The following is a 23,660-nucleotide window of genomic DNA, read 5'->3' as shown; positions in this document are numbered from 1 at the left end:
AAGATAGGATGAATGGCTGTGTTTGATCTTATAATGTAACCGAATTTGTTAAATGGCATTTCTTCAGTAGAGAAAAGAACAAAGTCAAGTACACAGGGCGCTCCACAGGTGTGTGGCTGTGTACAGGCATGCGCTCTGCCATTTTTCATTCCCACAGGGCCATGCTCACACTCTCCCTGGTGGGGCACATGCCTCAGGGAGGCCCCAGGTGCAGATGGAGGCGGTTAAGTTGAGAACAATAGAAGGGGTTCCTCTGGGCTTCTTCTTTTTTAAAAGTAGGAAACAGAGATTTAATGGAACACTTTTTGATCTTCACTTTATTCTGTTGCCACATGCCCTTCATTAGCTTTTCAAAATTAATGGGGTTTTTACTCAATACCTAGATGCACACACATAGCTAACTTTCTAAGTCTTGTGGTATCCTTGTTACTCCACAAGATGAAACTAAAAATGTTGAACTTATTTCTTATCATGAACTTGAGTCATTTCAATGGATGGCTAAACGGGAAACCGCAAATTAATCAGTTACGTGAAAAGTAAGAGCTGCCATAATTCCCTGTCTGCTCTGAAGTTTCTCATGAACTCTAGAATTAGCAAGACATGCAGAGCTATGGAATTTTTAGCATATAATGATGCCCTTGCTTTCCAGTTTTAAAATATATTGATTTTTTGCATTTTAATGATTTGAGATGGGATGTTTTTCACAGTTTTGAGGTGTACATTTTTAGGGGTAGTGTTGTCATCCATGAAAAGTTAAATTGGAGATGAAATCTTTATATAAATGGTATTTTAGAATCAAGGGAATGGGGCATTTGGTATGATTTCTGCCAAAATATCAGTACCTACCTCCCTTCCTAGTAGGATGAGCTTCAGGTACCCACATCAGGGTGTAGCTCAGACTTCCATCTGACATCCCCTCTGAAGCTCACAGGAAAACGGTGCCCATCTGTGCCTCTCTTGGTGCTTACTAGCCTGGAATATGTGGGATCTGCTGCCCAGGAAAGCTAGAAGCAGCTGGCTTGGGACTTGAGCCCCAGGCCACCACAGGCATGAGACAAACTCTAGAATCTCTCCCTCTCTCAACTTCTCAAGAATGAATTGCTTTGGTCTGCTCATTTTGGATTATTCCTCTTGATTCCATCTCACCATCCTAAGCAGTGCTTCCCTGGCCAGTGTTTAGCAAGCCCATTTCCATGATGTCAGTCCTCCCACCGTGGTGTTTCGGAAGGGGAGTGGGGAAAAGATGTGTGTAATCGGTTCTTCTGAGCCCACAGTAGTCAGCACATCACGGGTTTCAGGGACCTGGGGTTCAGCTGACTAGTGAGCTACGCACCTGTTGCCTTACAGAGCTCTCTGGAGAAGTTTTAGCCATCATGGTTTCCTCTGCCCCCATGACCATCAAGTAACATCAGAATGAGCCTACTCTGCCTTCAGTGGTTTTGAATTCGTTTCCTGGTATACAGAAAGGCCTGGCACAGTCCCTTTCTAGGCTCAACTTTTGAAGGGATGATGGCTTGGGAACTCATTGGCCTGTACCCCAAGCATTAGAAATATGTAAGCACATGCAAAGCATTTTTTATAAATGTACATCTGAGAAGCAGGCAAATAGAGAAGAATGAATGAAAAGAGCTATTCCCCAGCACCACAGAACTTAGGGGGCAACCCAAAATATACCTGGAAATAACCTGTTATAATGGAGAGCCATGCTATAACAGTAGAAATAACTCAGTTCTAAAAATTACAACCTTTAATTCTACAGCAGTAAAGGAGATTTTGAGGAAATGTGACTAATCAGGAACATCTGAGGAAGGGAGCTCTTAAGGTTTGCCATCAAAATAGCAAATGCCCACACCCTCGTGTGACCTTAAGCACTTTCTATTCTTATAGGATTTGGCCCTGGAAGAGGCTGTTCTGGAGGAGCTGACCCAGAAGGTAGCCCAAGAACACAAAGCCCACAGGTAAGGCAGTCAGAGGGTAAGGGGCTGCCTGCACAACAGATGTTTACTGCCTGTGGGGCAGGAGGCATCCATCTCCCAATCAGCAACTCTGGGCTTGAGCCAACACACTTGTATTTCTTCCACCACGTGACTCAGCTCTGTACTTCTGTTCTGAAAAGGTGAATGTCGACTTGAAAACTGCTCGGTTCCTTCCTTCCCTCCCTCTGTCCCTCCCTTCCTCAGAGAATCTGGGAAGCCTGTGCTGAGAGAGTGAAGACCTAAAATGCTGTGTTGAGTGGTAGGCAGGTGAAGGAAAGAAAAAGAGAGAAAGTTTAATTCAAGGAAGCACCAAGAGTTTGATATCAAGGCCCATGCAGTGATCCTAGCCCATCATGGCTTTTTTTTTTTTTTTTTTTTTTGACATTCTCACTACGTCACCCAGACTGGAGTGCAGTGCCGTGATCTTGGTCCATTGCAACCTCCACCTTCAGGGTTCAAGCAGTTCTCATGCCTCAGACTCTCGAGTAGCTGGGATTACAGGCTCATGCACCACCACACTCAGCTAATTTTTGTATTTTTAGTGGAAACGGGGTTTCACCATGTGGTCCAGGCTGATCTCGAATGCCTGACCTCAAGTGATCCACCTGCCTCAGCCTCCCAAAATGCTAGCGTTATAGGCATGAGCCATGGCCATTTGACTCCCAAAATATTATCCTCATTGTAAACTTTTTCCTTTTTTTTTTCCCCCATAATGAAGATTTCTCCCAGATGGGAGAAAAATGACTTCTTTTTAAAGTAGGCAACATATTTGAAGGGATGTCTGGAATAATGATTTCATGTTTATAGGGCTGTGGCTCTTAATTAAATACTTTACCTTCCTCTTATTATTCCCTGTTGAGTAAAAGGCTACTGGGAAAGATGTTAATGAATTACTTAGTAATGCACCCTACCCTCACAGTTGGGTAATGATTGCTCTTCCCAGAAACTAGAGCTAAACCACAGCTCTGGAATTTGCCATCAGGAGAGTGGGATCTTCCACTGACTGCCCTTAACCATTTCTTCCTTCGATGCTATTTTGATTTTAGTGGAATCCTGCCAGCAGAAGCTGAACTGATGTACATCAATGAAGTGGAACGTTTGGATGGATTTGGACAGGAAATCTTCCCTGTAAAGGTAACGTGCTGTGCCCTGTGCTGGCTTTAATCTTCTCTTACCTGTACTGGCATTTGGAAAATCAGTGTTGATAGCAGTGGACAAGAATGACTTGGCCTTCTTTTTACTATGCAGCATTAGTTGACAAGTCCTATTTATTATAGATAAACAAATGCTTTTCTTAACCAAGACATTTTGAAGTTTGCCATGGTCCTCAGCAGAATAGTTCAATAAGACAGTCCATCTAATTGAGTACCAAGCATCAGCCAATTCAGCACCTTGGAGGTATCAAGGCTGATATTCCAGCCCTATAACAGGACAAGTCAACAGCCAATGTCATGTGAAACATTAATGAAGACTCTAGCCAGTAGTTTTCTTATTCTCTTTTTCTCTTCATTGAGCCAACACAGGGATAATTGTTTGTGAAGTAGAATGAAATGTTTCCTGTATACAATCATGTTTTATTTCTCCAGCTTTATAGGGCCCTCCATTGTGAGTTCCTAGCCCCTTTGGTGTTTTATGGAAACTATGCCTAGGAAACTGCTACAGCACATCACATCCTTTGCAGCACATCTACCTCCTGAAGTGGGTGTGGTTGGGGGGGTCATGGAGCATAGTCATTTACAGAGCTGAGCCCATCATCCAAACTCATTTTCCGCTCTCTGCTGACCAACTTTACAAAAAATGGAGATTGATCAGAAACCTAAAGCAACTGGCACATTTCAGCAATTTGGGAGACGCCTGCAATTTCATCACAAACATTTCACTCCAGACTGGCTCCACTGGCTGTTTTATAAGTGTTCAGTTCCCCCTCTGTTGCACGTTTGCAATTTGCCTTAATGAGAACTGCCCATGTGCATCAAGCAGAATCGAGCAGGGTGGCCGCAGCTTTCAGAAAGGGCTAAATGGCTCTTTTTTAGATTTGTTTAATTTTCTTTTGCTTCTCTAATAGCTGCCCTTCATAGGGTTGTAATCCATTTTCCTTGCAATAATGCCTTATGAAGCCATCTGCATCCCACTTACATTTCTGCAGCCCATATATAGTCATATTTTGGGTCATTGAAAAATCAGAGTAAACTTTTCTCCACTTCTGGAAAACTGACTTCTCAATCCCTGGAAGTTGGAGGTTTTGTTGCGGCAATTTGCTTGTGTTGTTTTTTAATGTGGACTGCGGAAAACAGGGGCAGCTGAGGATATGTTGAAATCTGCTGTGGTTGGTTCTGATGTGCTTTCTAGTATGTTCTTTCTTTAGTGGGACCAAGAAGGGTTATAATACCTTCCTCTGAGTTGGAAGATAGGCACTTCTGACTCATTGCCAAGCTCAGGTAACTGAGCTGCACTGCCTCTTTCCTCTTTCTCCCCACATATCTGTACATATCTAAGATGACCATCTATAGACCACATGATTCCTGGTGACCCAAGGATGGGGGTGGGAGCAACAGTACCAGTGGGGGTGGTGATGTGGTCAGCTCTGCAATGAGTAAAAAAGCAGACAAGAAAATATGCAGGGAAAGGCTGTGAGTGAGACTGGATTCTCTTTTGATTGGTACAGGTTCTTACTGACAAAATAAAAGCATGTCATGATATATCCTAGGAAAAATACATGAATTTAGCATGAGCTTTTCCACGAGTGGTTCCTCAAAAATTTTCAGGAGTAGAAGAAGACCAGTCAGCTTCCCAACAAGTCTGTCCCTCATTCCACAGATACAGGTATGGGCACTGCCTGAGTCACTCCTATATTGTCAGAGCACATAGACATGGCGAAGGGTGCTTCTGGGATGGGTAAGACAGAGTCTGGAGCCTTTATCCATTGCTAGGTTGGATTTAGAGCCCTTAAGTTTTGACCAGTGCAGTGTCCCCAGCATACTGGGTAGAGTGGCTTCCAGAGGCACCCCTGCTGTGCTTTTCCCATTGCCCCATCTTGGTGAATAATCTTCCCTTATCCGTATCCCTACAGTTCTGGCAGCAAAGTGCCCAGGGAAATCTTTTCTGCAGAATTCCCCTTCTCTTTCTAATTCCACTCCTCCTATCTTCTTTTCTCACATATACCTCCTGTTACCTTTTCAACTTCCTGGAATCAGCATTATGGGACGGTTCTCTTTTGTCTTTGCTGGTTCATTGTCTTTCAGCACTCTTTTTGCTTTGTGACCAACAGGGGTTGTACTCTTTCTCTGTCTCTGTTAGAAGACTCTTATTCAAATGTAAGCTTTAGAGGGTGAGTTGAGAAGAGGTCCCTGCCTTCTTTGTGCCTTAAATGGGATCAAGTATTCTAGGGAATGTAGAAGTCCTTCTTTTCCATCTTAGTTCTAGTTGTGCGTGGCCCCACTCTTGCTCCAGAAAGAAGACCTCCCCCATGGGAAAGCAGGATTTCACTTAAGGGACTGACAGTTTGTCCACTAGATGTCTGGTTCCCACTCCGCTCTCAGAACCCTGGCAGCCAGGTGATGCTTTCTCAGACAGGAGATTGGAAGCACCTGACTGGACCAAGAGGCCAGACTGAAGATAAGAATATGACATCTGGGGTTCCCCAAGACAGGGCTCAACAGATCACCCACCAGTGAAGTCCATAAGCCCCTCCTGTGCTTAGAGAGCTCCCAGCCAGCGTTTAGCATCCGATTCTCAAATGCGAACAGACAGTCAAGCATCACTCTACAAAGTATCCTTCTAGGAACGACAGAGATCAACATCATAAGAACAGCAGTGGACTGACTGGCAGATGCAGATGTTGTACAGGAAGAAGAACTCCCTGCTCAAAATACTATTCAGTGAGCCTCATGATATTTTTTTTCTTTTTTTTAATTTTGCCTCCTTGAAGGAATAAGGTACTTACAAAAAGATGGATTTAGAAAACAAAAATGAACTCTGAAATTAAAAATATGATATCAAAAGTATACAACTTAATAGACAGGTTAGAAGATAAAACTGAGAAAGTCTCACCAAAAAACAAAGTAATGGTAAGTCGGGGACGGGAGATAAAAGAATTAGAGGACCTGTCCAGAATGTCCAATATTTCAATAATGGGGGTTCTAAAAAGAGTGAACAAGGGAAACAAAAGGTAATTATTCGAGAAAATATCCCTTCACTGAGGAATGGGACGTTCTGCACTGAAAGGGCCAGAGATGATAGCTGCAAAGAGACACATCAAGGGCTTTAAGAGGTGAAAGTTTCAGCCTCTGGGCCAAGGAAGTGGTAGGTCCATGTCTGCTCTTGGCTTCCTTTAAGCAAGCCCTGAAGGATATTCAGCTCTTCAAACTATTACATGTATAATGATTTAAAAAACAAGAACTTTGGTAAGGTTAAAAAATAAAAGACATTAATAGATATTCATGAAAGAGAAAATCCAAATCCCAATGAATCTGAGAAAATCCAGAGATTCTCTCTTAAAATGGAAATGTGTTGTGACAAATTGAGGAAAAAGGAAAAAAAAAATCTCTCTCTCTCTCTCTATAGTCCACTAGGATGTGTGGTGGGTTAGTTCCTGTAGGACCTGACCCCACCAACACAGCTGTTCACTTTATTGCTATGATGTTGTCTATGATTCATTCTACTCATGGCTGAGAAATGGGATGTGATGCCTACGGGTTTTGAAATATGTGTATATTGTGGAGTGGCTAAATCAAACCAGTTAACATATGTATTACCTCACATATTTCTTTGTAGTTAGAACACTTAAAATTTACTCTTTTAGTGATTTCAAGAATACAATACATTGTTGCCGGGCGCAGTGTCTCACACCTATAATCCCAACACTTTGAGAGGCTGAGGATAGAGGATCACTAGCCTGGGCAGCGTAGCAAGACCTGTCTGTAATAATAAATAAATAAATAAATAAGTGGGGCATGGTGGCGCATGCTCGTAGTCCCAGCTCCTTGGGAGACTAAGGTAGGAGGATTGTCTGAGCCTAGGAGGTCAAAGCTGCAGTGAGCCAAAATCATGCCACTGCACTCCACCCTGGGCAACAGTGAGACCTTGTTTCAAAACAAACAAACAACAACAAAACACCAATATATTGTTACTAACTATGCTATGGTCACCATGATATATTGAACTTACTCCTCCTGTCTAACAAGGCTTCATTTCCTTTGACCATCTTCTCCCCATTCCTCCCATTCTCCAGCCTCTGGTAACCACCATTATACTATATGCTTCTATGAGTTCAGTTTTTTAGATTCCACGTATAAGTGAGAACATGTGTTATTTGTCTTTCTGTACCTGGCTTATTTCATTTAGCATTGTGTTCTCCAATTCCATCTGTATTGTGGCAAATGCCAATTTTGTTCTGTTTAAGGCGGAATGGTACTCCCTTGTACGCATGTACCACATTTTCTTTATCCATTCATCTGTGGATGGACACTCAGGTTGATTCCATATCTTAGCTGTTGTGACTAATGTTGCCGTGAACATGAGTCCTCACAAGTATCTTTTGTTGGTCTTAACCCAGGACAATCATGGAAACTGTGTACACCTAGGCATTTTCTTTATGGGGATTTTCGTGAGGAACAGAATTGGAAGACAAGCAATAATACACAGGTAGTCTTATTTGTTTGTTTGTTTTTCTTTTTTCTTTTTCACCTTGAGGGACTGTAATGTTAATGTTACATTAACATCCAAATGAGTTAAGAGCCAAACAGTGGATAAGATTTGACTTTTCTCAGCTCATATAAGGTGAGCCCTCTGCAGGATTTAAGCGTTAAATTCATCTCACTTTTCATAGAAACCCTTCCCACCTGACTCCAAGAAATACATTGTTAAACCCTATTGAGTTACAAGGGTGAAACTAAACTTCGTGAGTCTGGTTGAAAACTGGCTCTCCAGTCAGTCATTAAATCTAAACACTTCTTTCCATTGTTCTGAACCACCTGTGCCACAAGAGTGCAAACTGATTTTTATGTGAACAAAAGGCAATTATTTTTTAAAATGTGTTTTGAAAAAGTAATCTATTTATTATGATGAATTAGGGGGCTTTGGTACTTTTAATTATTTTGACACTTCAGTCTTCTTTTCCATTTATCAGGAATGGTACCAGTGTAGATGCAGCCATCTCCTCCTGCATTTTACGTCAATATGCTTGCTTTGTATTGGTGCTCATAGATTTTATCATAATGCCAACGATCTGATAAACTGTGTTCTAGCTTTCATTTACAAGGGCAACATGGCCCATGATTGGAAGAACAACTTTCTTGTATGTGTGTCTGATAGGCGGATCTGTGTATCCAGGGCACACTATAAAAGATAGCTCTTGGAGGCAAGCATAGCCCACCTTCTGGAAGTGACTCTTAACTGGCCATGTACTCTCTGGATCAGCAACTACAGTAGGCCATTTTGAGACAATTTTCTAACTAAAAGCTTCCTGATAGGCTTTTATTTTCCTAGATCCCCACTCTGTCATTGTTTTTATGATATTCTCTTGCCCTCTGAATAGAGACATTATTGAATCGGGAATGACAAGAGAGATCTTTCAGGCTATAGAATGAACTTTTTGACTTTTGGACTTAGTGTCAGCTCCATGTATCTGCCACAAAGTATAAATTAATTGAGGAAAATATATAAATATGTGCAGAGTTGTAACTATAAATTTTTATACCCATTCAAAGCTATCCAGGCATTGTGTCCTATGAGTTCTCCATAGTTAAAATGATGTTTCAGTTTGTCTTTGAACCTACAGCACAGCAGATAAGTACACAAGTCTTGCACACTAGCTATTGAAGTGAAAGAGAAGAAAATTGCAATTTGGAAATTTCATGAGCATAAGCCACTCACAGGTTTTGCTTACTTTCCTTAGAAACTGTTTCCAGCCCTTTTCATTTATCTTGAAACCACTACGAGATGAGAATTCACATCTACTGTAGCGTCATGTTAATTATACCACTAGATGAAGTCATGTGGTGGGGCTCTGGGTGTATCTAGAATTTCAGCAGTTGATTTGAAGGAATGAAGCCAGACGAAACCAAGTATCTCTTATCTCTAGAGACCTTCACTAAGGAGCATGTAGCTGTGAGTCCACGTAGATGTAATCTGATAGAACTGTAGGTTGTGAAGCAAGCTGGGTGCAGCACTTGTAGAGAGTTTTGCCCCAGCAGAGGCACCTAAAAACATTTGGTACTGGTATAAGGGAATGATGACTGGAGGAAAGACTGGAAACCCCAGGTAAAGAACTCATCCATCCCTGACGTACAGAGTAAACTTATTAAGTCAGGAACTTATTTGTGTCTATATTGCCTCATTTTTAAAGTGAGAGCAAAAATAGCTGCCATAGAGATTTGATGTAAGAATCGGATTCTATACAGCTGAGAGGCAATATTATTGCTTTTTATTCTTCTAGCAAACATTTATTGAGTGCTGTGTGCCAGGTACTTGATTCAGTGCTTGGAACACAGAAACGAAGAAGGCAGAATCCCTGCATTGGGTATGGGGCCTGTGGTCTACTTGGTCTCATTAGAGATCTCATCACAGGAGTAAAAATTATAATGCAATGTGGTGACTGGTAGGGGACTGCAGCAGGCTCTTCTCCTCACGTGTGGGTAGGGGGGATATGAGGAAGGGATTCCTAGAGAAGGTGACTCCCAGAGCTGAGTCTCAAAATTATTATCCAAACAGAGGATGGTAGAAGTATTAATGAGCAGATGCATCATATGAGTGAAAAAGCAGTGGCAGGGAATAATAGGTTGGGGCACCAAGTGAAGGGTAGGTAGTGGTAAAAGATGGTTAGAAATTGGTTCCAAGTAGGATGGGAAGCAGTAGCTTATCTTTCCTCCTCTGGTGCTTGTTTTGGTGTATCTCATTTTAGATAAGGTCTCCATGAAGACAGGGAAGGAAACTCTGTGTGTGTGTGTGTGTGTGTGTGTGTGTGTGTGTGTATGTTCCTAAAAGTGTAGGCACATTACACAGACAATTAATGTATACTTAGTGGCCGGCATATGGAGCTGACACTAAGTCCAAAAGTCAAAAAGTTTATTCTATAACCTGAAAGATCTCTCTTGTCATTCCTGCTTCAACAGGCATTTTTTCTTAGGTGGCATCATGAATCTGTACTGCATATTGCAATACAGAATATGTGGATTCTTCTGTTTAGGTTCCTGGAAACACGTGATGTTTTAATAATATATGCTCCTCCATCATTAAAAAGTGGTGGTCATGGGAAATATTTTGTCACTTTGGAAATGTGAAAAAAGTGGGAGGGGGGAAGCAAAAGTCCCTTGCAGATTTTCCTCATTGCTAGTCACAAAGAAAACTATAATTTATAAATAGCAATATCTAGACATATGTAGAATTTTTAGCTATTTGAATGAATATGTGCTGCATTTTCTTTTATCCTTTGAAAGAACATTTCGCTTAAAAATAGTTAAATCATAATTTGTAAAAATGAGACTCGATAGCAGCAAGCTGCCCTCCTCTGCTGTATCGTAAATGCCTGGAACATCTTTCACAGTGACATTTCTTTTGACCAGGTGGAATGACATGGGGAATATCACTCATAACAAGTCGACCATTCTAGTGGAGCTCATCAACAAAGAAGAGACTGCCCTCTTTCACACGGTAAGCAAAACAAACAGAGGCAGGATCTGACAAGACACTAGCTTTTGGACTTTTCAACTCCTAATGTCCTTTCCTTGCTGTCCCTATCTTGAAATAGTAAATATTCTCTTGAAGAGATGCTTTCTAATACTTGGTCAATGCTATCATTACTCATTCCAGGATAGTGGTGATGAAATACCCATGTTTAAAATACCAGGTTTCCGGCCAGGCGAAGTGGCTCATGCTTGTAATCCCAGTACTTTGGGAGGCTGAGGCCGGTGGATCACTTGAGGTCAGGAGTTCGAGACCAGCCTGGCCAATATGGCAAAACCCCATCTCTACTAAAAACACAAAAATTACCTGAGCGTGGTAGCAGGCGCCTGTAGTCCCAGCTACCCGGGAGGCTGGGGCAGGAGAATCGCTTGAACCCGGGAGGCAGAGGTTGCAATAAGCTGAGATCGTGCCACTGTACTCCAGCCTGGACAACAGAGCTAGACTCCGTCTCAAAAAATAAAATAATAAAATAAAACAAAATACAGGGTTTCCAAGCTGACTTTTGACTCTAGGACTCTGGTCCCTCCACCTGCCTTATGTGTGATGGATCACATTGTCTGGCGTGCCGCCTTCCTCAGCACTGTAGTTACAGCCCTCATCTAATGACCCCTGATTCTTCTATTGCATTCCATTTGCTTTTGCTGGCGGACCTGAGTTTTCTTTCCCATCGTAGCCCAAGCTTAATCTGAAGTAAGCTAAGCGACTGACCTTCTGTTAAGTACCTCCTCAAGAGCCAAGGCATCTCACTGCCTCCTATTTAATGAAGTCTGGTGTTTATTCTATGCTGTGCCTTGATTCAGTTATTTATTTTGAAAGTGCTTGGTCAGGAATTACGTAAAGACATGCCGGTTCATCAGTGTAACCCCAGCACTTTGGACATAGGGATTCCTTGGCAGACAGCATGTTTTCCCACTCTTTGGTAGGCTTTGTAGGCATAGCTGCTGCTGAAATTCAACAGGCTGGTTTACTTTGCTGGCCCATGTATTATTTTGTGCTTGAGATGAAGGTTGGAAGGGATGTGTCCCTCCTCAGAAGAATCTTAATGAAATGTGTAACTAATTCAACAGATGTTTATTTTTTTCTCTGTCTCTTCTTTTCCAAGGATGATATCGAAAATGCCAAGTATATTTCTCGGTTGTTTGCCACACGACACAAGTTCTATAAACAAAACAAAATCTGCACTGAGTAAGTAAACATTTAGTCCCCCCCCCAAGCTGGATGGCTTTATCAGACTAAATTAATGTCTTTTTGGGGTGCTGTAGGTCGCTTTTCCTATTCACTCTTTTTCCTTGTTCCTTGCAGAAGCTAAAGAAGTAAGCTAAAGCCAGGGCAGGAATGAAAACGTTAATGATGAAGACTGTCTAGTGTAGTGCATATACCCAGAGAGAGAATAATTCACAAATTGACTGTGAATGCTTGGCTGCCTGGATGGGGTGGTCCGCATTAGCGCCTTTCCAACCCTCTGCTAGGAGTTTGGAGAAGCAGAGCAGTTCCCAATTTGCCAGGGTGCCCCTTCGTGTCAGACGCGGAGTGTGTTCAGAAGTGGGTAACAGAGTGACGAGCTAGCTTGAAAGAGAAGACGCTCCTGTCATCCTCAGCCCCGTGTCGCTTGCACAGTTGGCTAACCCTGCGCGTTCTCCTGGGTCATGTCATCTGACTGTAAATGAGAGGCCAGGGTAATTAGAGGAAGATGTGGAAGACACTCATAGGTGTCGCAAATCCATGTGTATTTTTTTAATTTAATTTGGAAATAAAGATGATAAAGAGGCGTGTGATGAGGGCACTTAAATGCGACCTGACCTCAGATGGAGCGTGCTGGGGCTCACTCTACCGTTGTCTTTTTCTTGGTTACCTTCAAAAGACGTTCCTCAGCCGAATACATTCAGCGGTTTGGGCGCCCAATGTGTTTAATTTTGTTTCAAAGAGCGTCAGGGTTATAAATGCAAGAGAAGAACTGCTTTTCCACTCCCACAGTGGACACATCCGAGAGTATGTAGAGTATTGTCCTAGAGCAGTTCCTGCTGAAGAACGCCGCTGCTTTATAGCTGGAGCGCCAGGTCATGGCAGACTTTTTTCTCCACACCACGGAGGCTCTTTCAAGCCAGTCACTGCAATTGGTCACTGTCGGGGTCTGAAAGTATGTCTGATAGTATTAGGCCTACCCGCTTGGTTTGCAAATGTAAATCAGAAGAAGGCCTGATCGGGGAGTGGCAAGTGAAGCGGCTATATGTTTCTTCTAGACACATTCTCCCATGTGCCCCACCACACCATTCTCTTGAGCAGGTTCCTGATAGGTCACTTCTGTGTATTTCTACTCTGCTGTTGCCCTTGACTTCTCGGGGTATCTTTGACATGAACAAGAATGCTATCCTTGACTTCTCTAGGGTGAATTTAAAAACTGAGAACTGGATTTTACTCTTGTCTTCTGATTTAAGCACAGCTCAGCAAATGGTTTTACTATAAAATTTACGGAGTGCTTTTTTTTTTTTTGGTAGTCTTTTCCTCCAGTATTAGTGAACATCACATATTAGTCTGAAAACTAAGAAGAAATTCTGTTTCTCAATTCTGCTTCTGTGATAACCATTCCTTTCTTCTTCCTAACCAAGTATAAGAGGTTCCTAACCTCTTACCTGATTAAAAACCTGGGGCGCACTCTCAAAATTATACACACACACACACACACACACACACACACTCCCATTAAATTCCATATGCAGTTCAGCATCCCAGCACGATGTTATGGCCTGGGGCATCCCTCTGGAGTTCTGTGAACTGGCATAATCTTAACAGCGTCTTTCTCCACGCACACACAGCAGCGTCCTTCTCCAGAGGGCGATACTCTCTGACCTCTAAAAGATCGTTACTGATTTTTCTGCTCCTGCAGAGCTGCTGCTTGTTGTCTGGAGGTATAGCTCTGTTGAGTGGCTCCTCAGTTTCTTGATATAGGGAGAAAAATTAGGGGGCAGTATATATAACATAGGTCTGATAATATTGTATTATTTAGCCAGTCGTTTAAAAATCCACCATTGCTATATTACCTCCATCATTTCATAAAATATATTTTATCACCAAAAAAGTAGGAAGGATGAAATCTCAGAATAAGGAGAGTCCTTTGAATTGAAGAACTTACCCTAATAAAAAACTGTACAAGTCCTGGTTTTTTTATTTGTTTGTTTGTTTTATGGTAGCACTGAGAATGAGGGAAAATATTATAGCATTTGGGACCCATGGCTTGAAGGCATCTTTGATTTCAACTCTCAAGAATTTGCTAATACTTCCAATTCATTTTTTAATCTGTACATTAAAAAATATGTTGATTCTTAGTCTGGAAAATATCTGATCAGATAAATGTTTGTAAAATGTATTATCTTAATAAAAAGTACCTTTTATATAGTCACACTGAAAATATTGTATCTATTTTGTGTTTTCATTTGACTAAAAGCATTTAAAAAATATTTTTTCTTGCATTTTTTAAAAAAACTATGAAGGATTTTACATATATACAACAGTAGAAAGAGTACAATTTTTAAAAATCCATGTAATGTGATATTTTTCAGTCTTGCTTATTTTCCTCAGTCTTTCTATAGAAATAAGCCTCCATTTGTTTAACATTACTTTGTAAAACTTACTCTAAAAGTATCCTATCTGAACGTTTTGAAAATAGAGAAAAACAAAGGAAATCAAGATTGTTCTTAGTGTTACTACCCGGAAATAAGCCATGTTTATGTCTTGATGTAACAATTACCAATCTTGTTGATTTACTTCCTGTCCCTCCCTTGTCTATCTGGTCTTTTTATATCAATAATAATAACCATCCTCATTTTTTCACCTCTTCATGTAGACAGTCAAATTCTCCACCCCCCATCAGACGCCAGCCTACCTGGAGCCGGTCCTCTCTGGTATGTATAGAAGCTGCAGTGATCAAGTGATCTGACTGTTGAGCATTCTTTGTTGTTAATTTGAGGCAGGGAGATGATGAGGGCATCATGAGGAGGTGAAATTTTGTGAGAACACAGAGGCATCATTCTGTCAAGCAGGTGCGATGCACACCCATTTTGTCCCCCTTGGATCCATCCATGCCCACCACTACTCTTAAGTGTGGCTGAGGCTGAGGGTTTACCCTGAGAGTAGGTCTTATTCCAGGCCTGTGGGACCATGTTCCATCAGCATACAGCCCATGGTGTGTTTTCATCCCCTTGCTTATCTGTTCTGGTTGTTGTGTGAAGATACATCTTCAGTTATGAGCTCCACAAATTCTTTTGTGTTCACTGCCATAGAGAGAGCTTAATAAACTAGTGAGAAAATGCCTTCTAAAAGAGCCAAAACTGAACGGATCTGGTTGATGGTCTCAGGCAGAGTATCTGATGGGGCAAATCGATTGCATAGTTCCTAATTTTAGGCCTTTCTAAAAAAATCAGATTTCCAAAGCACTTCGATAATTTTAGGCTTTAATTAGCCAGCAGAGTTTGAATTGATCTAGCTTTAGCTGCTGCTTTTTTGTTTGTTTTAAGTTGCTCTCCTCATCATGTGAATAAGGAAACAATTAATTTCAATGCACGTGTTCTGTCTTAGGCTATGTTTTGAGGATTACTCAAGGATAACAGATGTTAAGAATTGGTTTCCTTTAATGTTTTCTGCTTTTTTTAACTCACAATTCTTTTATTTTAGTTTATTATTTTTTACACAAAATCAAAATAAACATATGACCTTTGAACTTCTCTAGATCAACAATTCCTTCAAGTTGATAGAATGCAATTGAGCTTTTCTTCATATTCAGTGTATACACTATAGCATGTCTTTAACTTGTCTTTTGAAGGGAACGTTTTGAGAAAAAAGCATTTTCTGGAAAATGCTTAGATGTGGACTCTTTGAATTCTTGAGTTGAGCCATTATAACATCGCAGTAATTCCTGAGTGCCTGTGTGAATATTATTTCTCTCAGTATTATGCACCATACCTCACATGTGGTCCTGGGCCCTGGAGATCTAAGAGATACCTTGGGCTTTCCCCTGAGTACCAATAGATTTGTTCATGGCACTGAATTCTTTATTCTTCTCCTTTATGAATGTTATCTTCCTTTTCCCTTCTTTAGAGTATAGATGTCTTTATTAGCAAAATAATTTTACAGTTACACCCTTGAAACCCTATGGGAGGCAAAGTGTTTTAAAGCTCTCTTGTGATCTTATCTTGTCCTCATTATCCAGAGAGTATGCAGAGGCTTACCTATTTTATTCAGATGAAGACAGTTTATAGGAAGTCTGATCCAATTAATGGCTTCCCTCTTTCTCCTGTCCTTTAGGCTTAAATCATTTCACCAAGAGTTTCTTACAATGAGTGAGTAAGACCAGATAACATTGTCTCTTGGCTTCCTTGCTGATAACCAGAACTTCTCATTGCTATTTTTCACCTGCCCTCTTCTGTCTATATTTTGGCATCAAATTTGTTTCTCTATTAGCAGGTCTGGAAAGAAATGGAATAATGAATTAGAATATATAAAGAGATGCAATAAATAATAAAATCCTGAAATGATGTTTGAGGGATTAGCTATTATTATCCTTTGACAATGCTGTTTGTGAACTGGCGTAAGTCTGCTCATTTATGTCAGTTCATAAACCGTAACTTACTTACTAGATTTTTTTAAATAAGGCAAGAAAAGACAGTAAACCCACTTTGCCTTGCGGTGTATTTCTATTCCCTTGTACAAATTCCTCCCCACTATGCTTTTCTTTAAAGCCTGAAAATGGTTGTGCTACCATGGAAAACTTGAGTTGAATTATGTATTGCCAAGAAAAGGAAAAATATTTTTAAATTTCAACTCAAAAATCAGCCAAAGGGAGACTTGGGAATATAGCCCCTTTTCTTTGGTAGTCTGAACTGCTTTCTTATATTGATTTCAGTTCTTCATTTCTTCTGTCTTGATTCCTTTTAATTCTTGGATCCCTTTTCTTTATTGCCACTTTGAAGATCAAGCATTGTTTGTGGCAGAGAAAATGATAGGTGAGTTAGTCACCCAGCTTCAAGCTCTTGGCCGGTGTGGTTCTTCCATTGAGGGATGCTGAGAAAGTGTGACCCCTGCTGGATTTGGGTTTCTTGGTTTGATCTCAGATTCTTCTCTCAAAATAGTAACCTTTAAAATCTATAAGGCTAATAGAAATATAAGAGATTGGCTGGGCACAGTGGCTCACACCTGTAATCCCAGCACTTTGGGAGGCCAAGGCGGGTGGATCACCTGAGGTCAAGAGTTCAAGACCAGCGTGGCCAACATGGTGAAACCCCGTCTCTACTAAAAATACAAAAACTAGCTGGGCGTGGTGGTGCAGCACCTGTGATCCCAGCTACTAGGGAGGCTGAGGCATGAGAATCTCTTGAACTCAGGAGGTGGAGGTTGCAGTAAGCCAAGATTGTGCCACCGCACTCCAGCCTGGGCAATAGAGTGAGACAATGTCTCAGAAAAAAGAAATATAAGATATTATTCTGTTTGGTGGCTTACAAGCTTAAGGGTTTTGAAGATTTTTTTCTCCTGCAAATCAAAACTCTTACTTCAAACAAATTCTTACGTGGAACCTCAGTACATAAATAAAATGGATAGGGGAGGGAAGAGCTTGATTTGACTGACAGGAAACTGAGACCGACTGAAGTTAAATGGCTTGCTCTAGATTACATTAGTGCATAACTGTCTTTCCTTTGTTGGCTCACCAAAAAGTGTGCATTTGTTTTGTTTTGTTTTGTTTCTCTGAAAACTTGTCCCTCTTCCACAGCATGAAGTTATTCAGGTTCAGTCTAAATAGCCATCTTTAAGAGACTGTGGAAAAGATTCTGCACTGCAGTGGCAGGTAGACAGGGCCCTTTCCACACTTGATTCTGCATATGGGAAGGTCAGCAAGTGGTCTGGAGAGCTATACACTCATTGTTGTGGGCCACATTTGAGATATTTAAATAGATTCACCCTGGGCTCAGTTTAACACTAACCCTGTTCCTGTTGAAGGTTGATGTGGAGCTGTGAACTGGGGTCTCAGGCACAGTTGTACTGATGTGTAGGAGCTTGTGAATGGAATTTTGAGAACAAAACAGGTGTCCCTCTTATTCTCATTTCTGAGATGGGTTATAATAATTTACTTTCTCTTTCTTTCTTCCTTCCTTCCTTTCCTTTCCTTTCTTTTTCTTTCTTTTCTTTCTTTCTTTTTTTTCAGATGGAGGCTTGCTCTGTCACCAGGCTGGAGTGCAGTGGCATGATCTTGGCTTACTGCAACTTCCACCTCCCAGGCTCAATGACTCTCACACCTCAGCCTCCCAAGTAGCTGGGACTACAGGTGCACGCCGCCACACCCAGACAATTTTTTTTTTTTTTCTTGGAGATGAAGTCTCAATCTGTTGCCCCTGTTGTCCAAGCTGAAGTGCAGTGGCGCGATCACAGCTCACTGCAACCTCCACCTCCCGGATTCAAGTGATTCTCCTGCCTCAGCCTCATGAGTAGCTCGGACTACAGGCATGTGCCACCATGCCTGGCTAATTTTTGTATTTTTAATAGAAATGGCATTTCACCGTGTTGCCCAGGCTGGTCTTGAACTCCTGAGCTCAGTCAGTCTGCCTGCCTTGAATAATTTACCTCTTCTAAGTTATTCTCGTGAAAGAAGGCATAGAGAACTTTGCAAGTATATTAGAACATATATAGTAAATGGTTACATTTGGTCTTTGATGGTAACCTCTTTCTCTTTCTGATCTTGAACCAACTTCATTTCTCCCTTACCATTTCTCCAGTTCCAAACTTAGTGATGAGATGGGAGTGCAGATGGGTAGAAGACGGTTGAGTCAAAGGGGTGGCAGAGACAGCGGCTGCCACGAGCCTCCCTGACGACATGGCGGGACTGCCGTGTGCCCGGGCCGGCTGTGTGAGTCATCGGCCGTGTCTGCCCAGGCCTCCCCACCTCCTCTGTGTTCTCTGTTTCAGCCCAGGCAGCAGCCGTACATCCTGCCTCCCGTTCACGTCCAGTGTGGTGAGCACTACTCGGAAACGCACACCTCGCAAGGTAACTCTGGCTTGCCGTTCTCTCTTCTTAAGACAAAAAGTTGAATACCAACCAGTAAGCAGTAAAGAAGGCTTTTAAAAAAAGATGACAGGGATGCTTTCTTTTTAACTTTGTCCTCATCTGAATGACAGTAGCTAACAGCTTCAATTTGTGGATGGCCTAGACTATCAGTTACCTCTGATCAAAAAATTTCCCCACTATTGGCTGCTCAGGGAGTCGGGGCCAAGGCAGTGAGCAAGTCCTTCTCTCCTCCCTTTCCTAAGGGAGCTTAGAGAAGAGAGTTTGACAGCTCAGCCCAAATGAATGCACTTTACCTTCATTGCCAGTATCAGAAAACTCATGGCAGTCACTCAGGTTTTCATGGTGACATAGAACATGGGCATGCAGAATAATTGGAAGAAATAAACAAAGTCAGCCTTTTCTTTTAGCTGTTTTTCTCATCTCTTTCTCCAGCCCCTTTCTTGGTACACTTGCTTTTTTCTTCTCAGAGTAAGGTAAATCTGTTCTATTCCTCTCTTTCTCCCAAAACATCTCCCATGCAAAATGTGTGAAAAAGCTTCTTCTAGTAATGACTTCATGATAACAGCTAACATTCATAGAGCACTTGTGGTATTGCTGTAAGTACTTGCTATATATTGTCTCATGTAATCCTTAAAATAAACCTGTAGGTACTATTATTATTTCTATTTTACAGTTATAGAAATTGGAATACAGAGAGATTAATGATGGAACTTAGATATGAAAATCGGTAACTCGTAACCATTATGCTAACTGCATTTCAAAAAGAGAGATGGTAGAAAACCTTGGATGTTGGAAATGCAGTAAATGAATAATTAGTTTCTATATTATCAGCTCCTGGCCATTTTGAATCCTCTGCTGTCTGAAAGTGTGAGCATGAAAACCAAGACAGTCAAGACTATTTAATTTAATAAAAATAGTACTTTTTATAAGGAGACTAGTAAAGTTACCACATTTCTATGGGAAGGCACCAAACCCCATGGGAGGCGGATAAATTGCAGCACATTTGTCTCTGTGTCCCCCTGTTTTTTCTGCCCATCTCATCTGATCAGATCTCTTTACACACTCCTCCTCTTCAGATGATTGAATGTCTTCAGTCACCTTTTCTGTTTTTCACCTTCTCTGATTTTATGCTTATCTGTTTTGCTCATGTTTAAATCTGTAGTGTGAAAAAATGAATATATCTTGGCCACAGAAAGGCAAGAGGTTGCCTTCCTTGGAGGGGTGTGTGTGTGTAAGAGAACACCGGACACCTAGAATGGGCCTGATTTTAAAAATCTGCTTTTTCTCTCTTTAGGGACCTCTTTAAACTATAATTAATTTTTACTTGAATTGACCTAAGTGATGAAACCAGATCTAGAGGGGATTTGGGAAATTACCGAAAAGAACTCTTGATTCTAATTTTGGCCTTCATTGCTGCTCAGGACGAACTAGCTGTGCTGACATCCTGGCTACATCATTTGTTTTGTGTCTTTAGAATGCCCAGCAGTCCCCTGGGTGAAGGGGCTTTTCCCACTGCCGTCAGGAAGAGCAGCTCTAAGTACTTAGTAATTGAAATCTATTGCCCTATTAAAGTTCTTGACTGTCTGGTCTAAATGTTCAGTCCTATTGCTGAGCCCTGCACAAGAGGACAGGTCTCCCCAACTGGAGGGCAGTTGTTGGTGCCTGATTTTAAAGCTTATGGCAAAATTGAGAACTTCCCCAAGCGACACTTACTCCAAATGTGTGCATGCCTTCTTCCATTAGGTTCCCATTTTCTTTTCAGTATGTCTTAAGGTGTTCTTTCTGTATGTTGGCATTTCATCCAAGATGGTATCCGTTATTCTGTAGAACATGTGGGTAGAGACCATGGGATTTCACTTTTTATGACTTACTTAAATTAAAAGTCAGCTCATGAGTATGAGGATGTACTTTGTTGTGGCAGGATGGCTTGGAGGTTCACGTGCCTTTGTTTGACTTCTCGTAGACAGCATTTTTCATGGGAATGAAGAAGCCTTGTATTGCAACTCTCACAACAGCCTGGACTTAAATTATTTAAATGGCACCGTCACCAATGGCAGCGTGTGTAGCGTTCATAGCGTCAACTCCCTCAACTGCTCGCAAAGTTTCATCCAGGCCTCCCCTGTATCTTCCAACCTCAGTATCCCTGGGAGTGACATCATGCGGGCCGACTACATCCCGAGCCACCGGCACAGCGCGATCATCGTGCCCTCGTACAGGCCAACCCCCGATTATGAGACAGTCATGCGCCAGATGAAGAGGGGGATACTGCATACAGACAGCCAGAGCCAGTCTCTGAGAAACCTCAACATCATCAACACCCATGCCTATAACCAGCCAGAGGATCTGGTGTACAGCCAACCAGAGATGCGGGAGAGGCACCCCTACACTGTCCCTTATGGGCCACAGGGTGTCTACAGCAACAAACTTGTCAGTCCATCTGACCAGAGGAACCCAAAGAATAATGTGGTACCAAGCAAGCCAGGGGCAAGCGCCATCTCGCACACGGTGAGCACCCCAGAGCTGGCCAACATGCAGCTGCAGGGCAACCATAACTACAGCACGGCCCACATGCTCAAGAACTATCTCTTCAGGCCACCACCCCCCTACCCACGGCCACGACCTGCCACCAGCACCCCAGACCTGGCCAGCCACCGCCACAAGTACGTCAGTGGCAGCAGCCCAGACCTGGTGACCCGGAAGGTGCAGCTCTCAGTAAAGACCTTCCAAGAGGACAGCTCTCCGGTGGTGCATCAGTCTCTCCAGGAGGTGAGTGAGCCTCTTACGGCCACCAAGCACCACGGCACGGTGAACAAGCGCCACAGCCTGGAGGTGATGAACAGTATGGTGCGGGGCATGGAGGCCATGACGCTCAAGTCACTCCACCTCCCCATGGTTCGCCGCAACACACTCCGGGAGCAGGGACCGCCCGAGGAGGGGCCAGGCAGCCACGAGGTCCCCCAGCTCCCTCAGTATCACCACAAGAAGACCTTCTCTGATGCCACCATGCTGATCCACAGCAGCGAGAGCGAGGAGGAGGAGGAGGAGGCTCCAGAATCGGTGCCCCAGATCCCCGTGCTCCGGGAGAAGATGGAGTACAGCGCCCAGCTGCAGGCGGCCCTGGCCCGCATCCCCAACAAGCCCCCGCCTGAGTACCCCGGCCCAAGGAAGAGTGTGAGCAATGGGGCTCTGAGGCAGGACCAACCCGGCCTTCCTCCCGGCATGGCTAGAGCCAGGGTGCTGAGGCACGGGCCGGCCAAGGCCATCAGCATGTCCCGGACCGACCCGCCAGCTGTCAACGGGGCCTCTCTCGGCCCATCCATCTCGGAACCCGACCTGACAAGCGTGAAGGAGCGGGTCAAAAAAGAGCCCGTGAAGGAGAGACCTGTGTCTGAAATGTTTTCCCTGGAGGACAGCATTATAGAGAGAGAGATGATGATCAGGGTGAGTGTCCTCCTCTCCGGGGGCATTTCCCAGTGTGAAAGCACATGCTTCAGGCACTGAGCAAGGGGCAAGCCTTATGCAGGGAATGTGGTAGGTTTTTAAGCAATCACTGAGCATTTAAACAGGTAGTGTTTTATTACACAAAATGTTGGGTTTTGCCCTTTCAAATAAATCTTCCATTCTCTTTTGTGACTTCTAACAGGTGTACTTGGTAGGTTGTTGAGGCCAATGGCCTCAGCTAGTATTTTGCTGTTTATTCAAGGCTCAAATTTCCAATTGTGTGAGCTGCTATTATGGAAGCTCACCTTTCTGTGTCTTTCAGTGTTTTATTTTCTTGAAGGAAAGCTGTCCCCCACCTTCATTTAGATATTAAAAGCAACATCCCTATACCGCCTTCTGTATAGATCCATAAGTCCAGACTCGCCAATATTGTCTTGGTTGTGATATGTTAGCTTTATATTCAGATTTTCTTTCAATAAATGTTTCACACAGATTCAAGAAAATTATAGCAATTAGATATATAACTCAGTAATTGGATAATTATCCATTGAACTTATTCTATCAAAAATTCACCCACATGTATGTGAATACACACATACATATATATACATACGTATTACCACTTGAAGATCCATCCTAGGATTAGACATGAATAGCTCTTCTTCATAATATGTACAGAGCCATGTATGGTGGGGGCTACCTGTAGTCCCAGCTACTTGGGAGGAAGAGGTAGGAAGATCACTTGAAGCCGGGAGTATGAAGCCAGCCTGGACAATATAATGAGATCTCATCTCTACAGAAAAAAAAAGAAACCACAGGTATCATGGCAGGAGCCTGTAGTCCTAGCTAATCAGGAGGCTGAGGTGGGAGGATTGCTTGAGCCCAGGAGTTCAAGGCTTCAGGGACCTATGATTGTGCCACTGCATTCCAGCCTGGATGACAGGACTAGACCTCATCGCTTAAAAAAAAAAAATTGTACAACCTGGGGAGACAGTTATGTTGTCAGAACAGGACTATGCAGGTACATGTAGAACAATGAAGTGAATCTGTTCTTACTAGTGAGAAAATGTTTGGATTATTGCTACTTAAAAAAATCTCGGCTGGGCGCCGTGGCTCACGCCTGTAATCCCAGCACTTTAGGAGGCTGAGGCAGGCAGATCATGAGGTCAGGAGTTCTAGACCAGCCTGACCAACATGGTGAAACTCCATCTCTACTAAAAATATAAAAATTAGCTGGGCATGGTGGCGCGCACCTGTAATCCCAGTTACTCACGAGGCTGAGGCAGGAGAATCACTTGAACCCGCAAAGCGGAGGTTGCAGTGAGCCGAGATGGCGCCATTGCACTCCAGCCTGGATGACAGAGCAAGACCCCGTCTCAGAAAAAAAAAAAAAAAAAATCTCCATTGCTGCTTGCCATGAACATTTTCACTCCCTTAAAAAAACCAATTAGAACTAATCAAAGCCAGATTGATTTCTCGTCATTCACCACGGTTGTACCATACGGTAGCCAAGC

At 42.6% G+C, this 23,660-nt stretch overlaps 1 protein-coding gene across 1 annotated transcript in view; it reads left to right on the top strand.

Moving 5' to 3' along the window:
• Positions 1–23,660, top strand: part of PTPN14 (protein tyrosine phosphatase non-receptor type 14) — a 207,578-nt gene that overhangs the window by 151,242 nt on the left and 32,676 nt on the right. Inside the window, exons 6-13 of the mRNA XM_033200155.1 lie at positions 1,888–1,958; positions 3,023–3,110; positions 7,531–7,619; positions 10,538–10,625; positions 11,761–11,843; positions 14,500–14,557; positions 18,606–18,684; positions 20,669–22,146. Of these exons, the coding sequence (XP_033056046.1) occupies positions 1,888–1,958; positions 3,023–3,110; positions 7,531–7,619; positions 10,538–10,625; positions 11,761–11,843; positions 14,500–14,557; positions 18,606–18,684; positions 20,669–22,146 (2,034 nt within the window). The remainder of the gene's footprint in view (positions 1–1,887; positions 1,959–3,022; positions 3,111–7,530; positions 7,620–10,537; positions 10,626–11,760; positions 11,844–14,499; positions 14,558–18,605; positions 18,685–20,668; positions 22,147–23,660) is intronic.

The sequence above is a fragment of the Trachypithecus francoisi genome, unplaced genomic scaffold (genome assembly GCF_009764315.1).
Source record: "Trachypithecus francoisi isolate TF-2019V2 unplaced genomic scaffold, Tfra_2.0 Lachesis_group5, whole genome shotgun sequence".
NCBI lineage: Eukaryota > Metazoa > Chordata > Mammalia > Primates > Cercopithecidae > Trachypithecus > Trachypithecus francoisi.
This window is presented reverse-complemented; position numbering and strand designations above follow the sequence as displayed.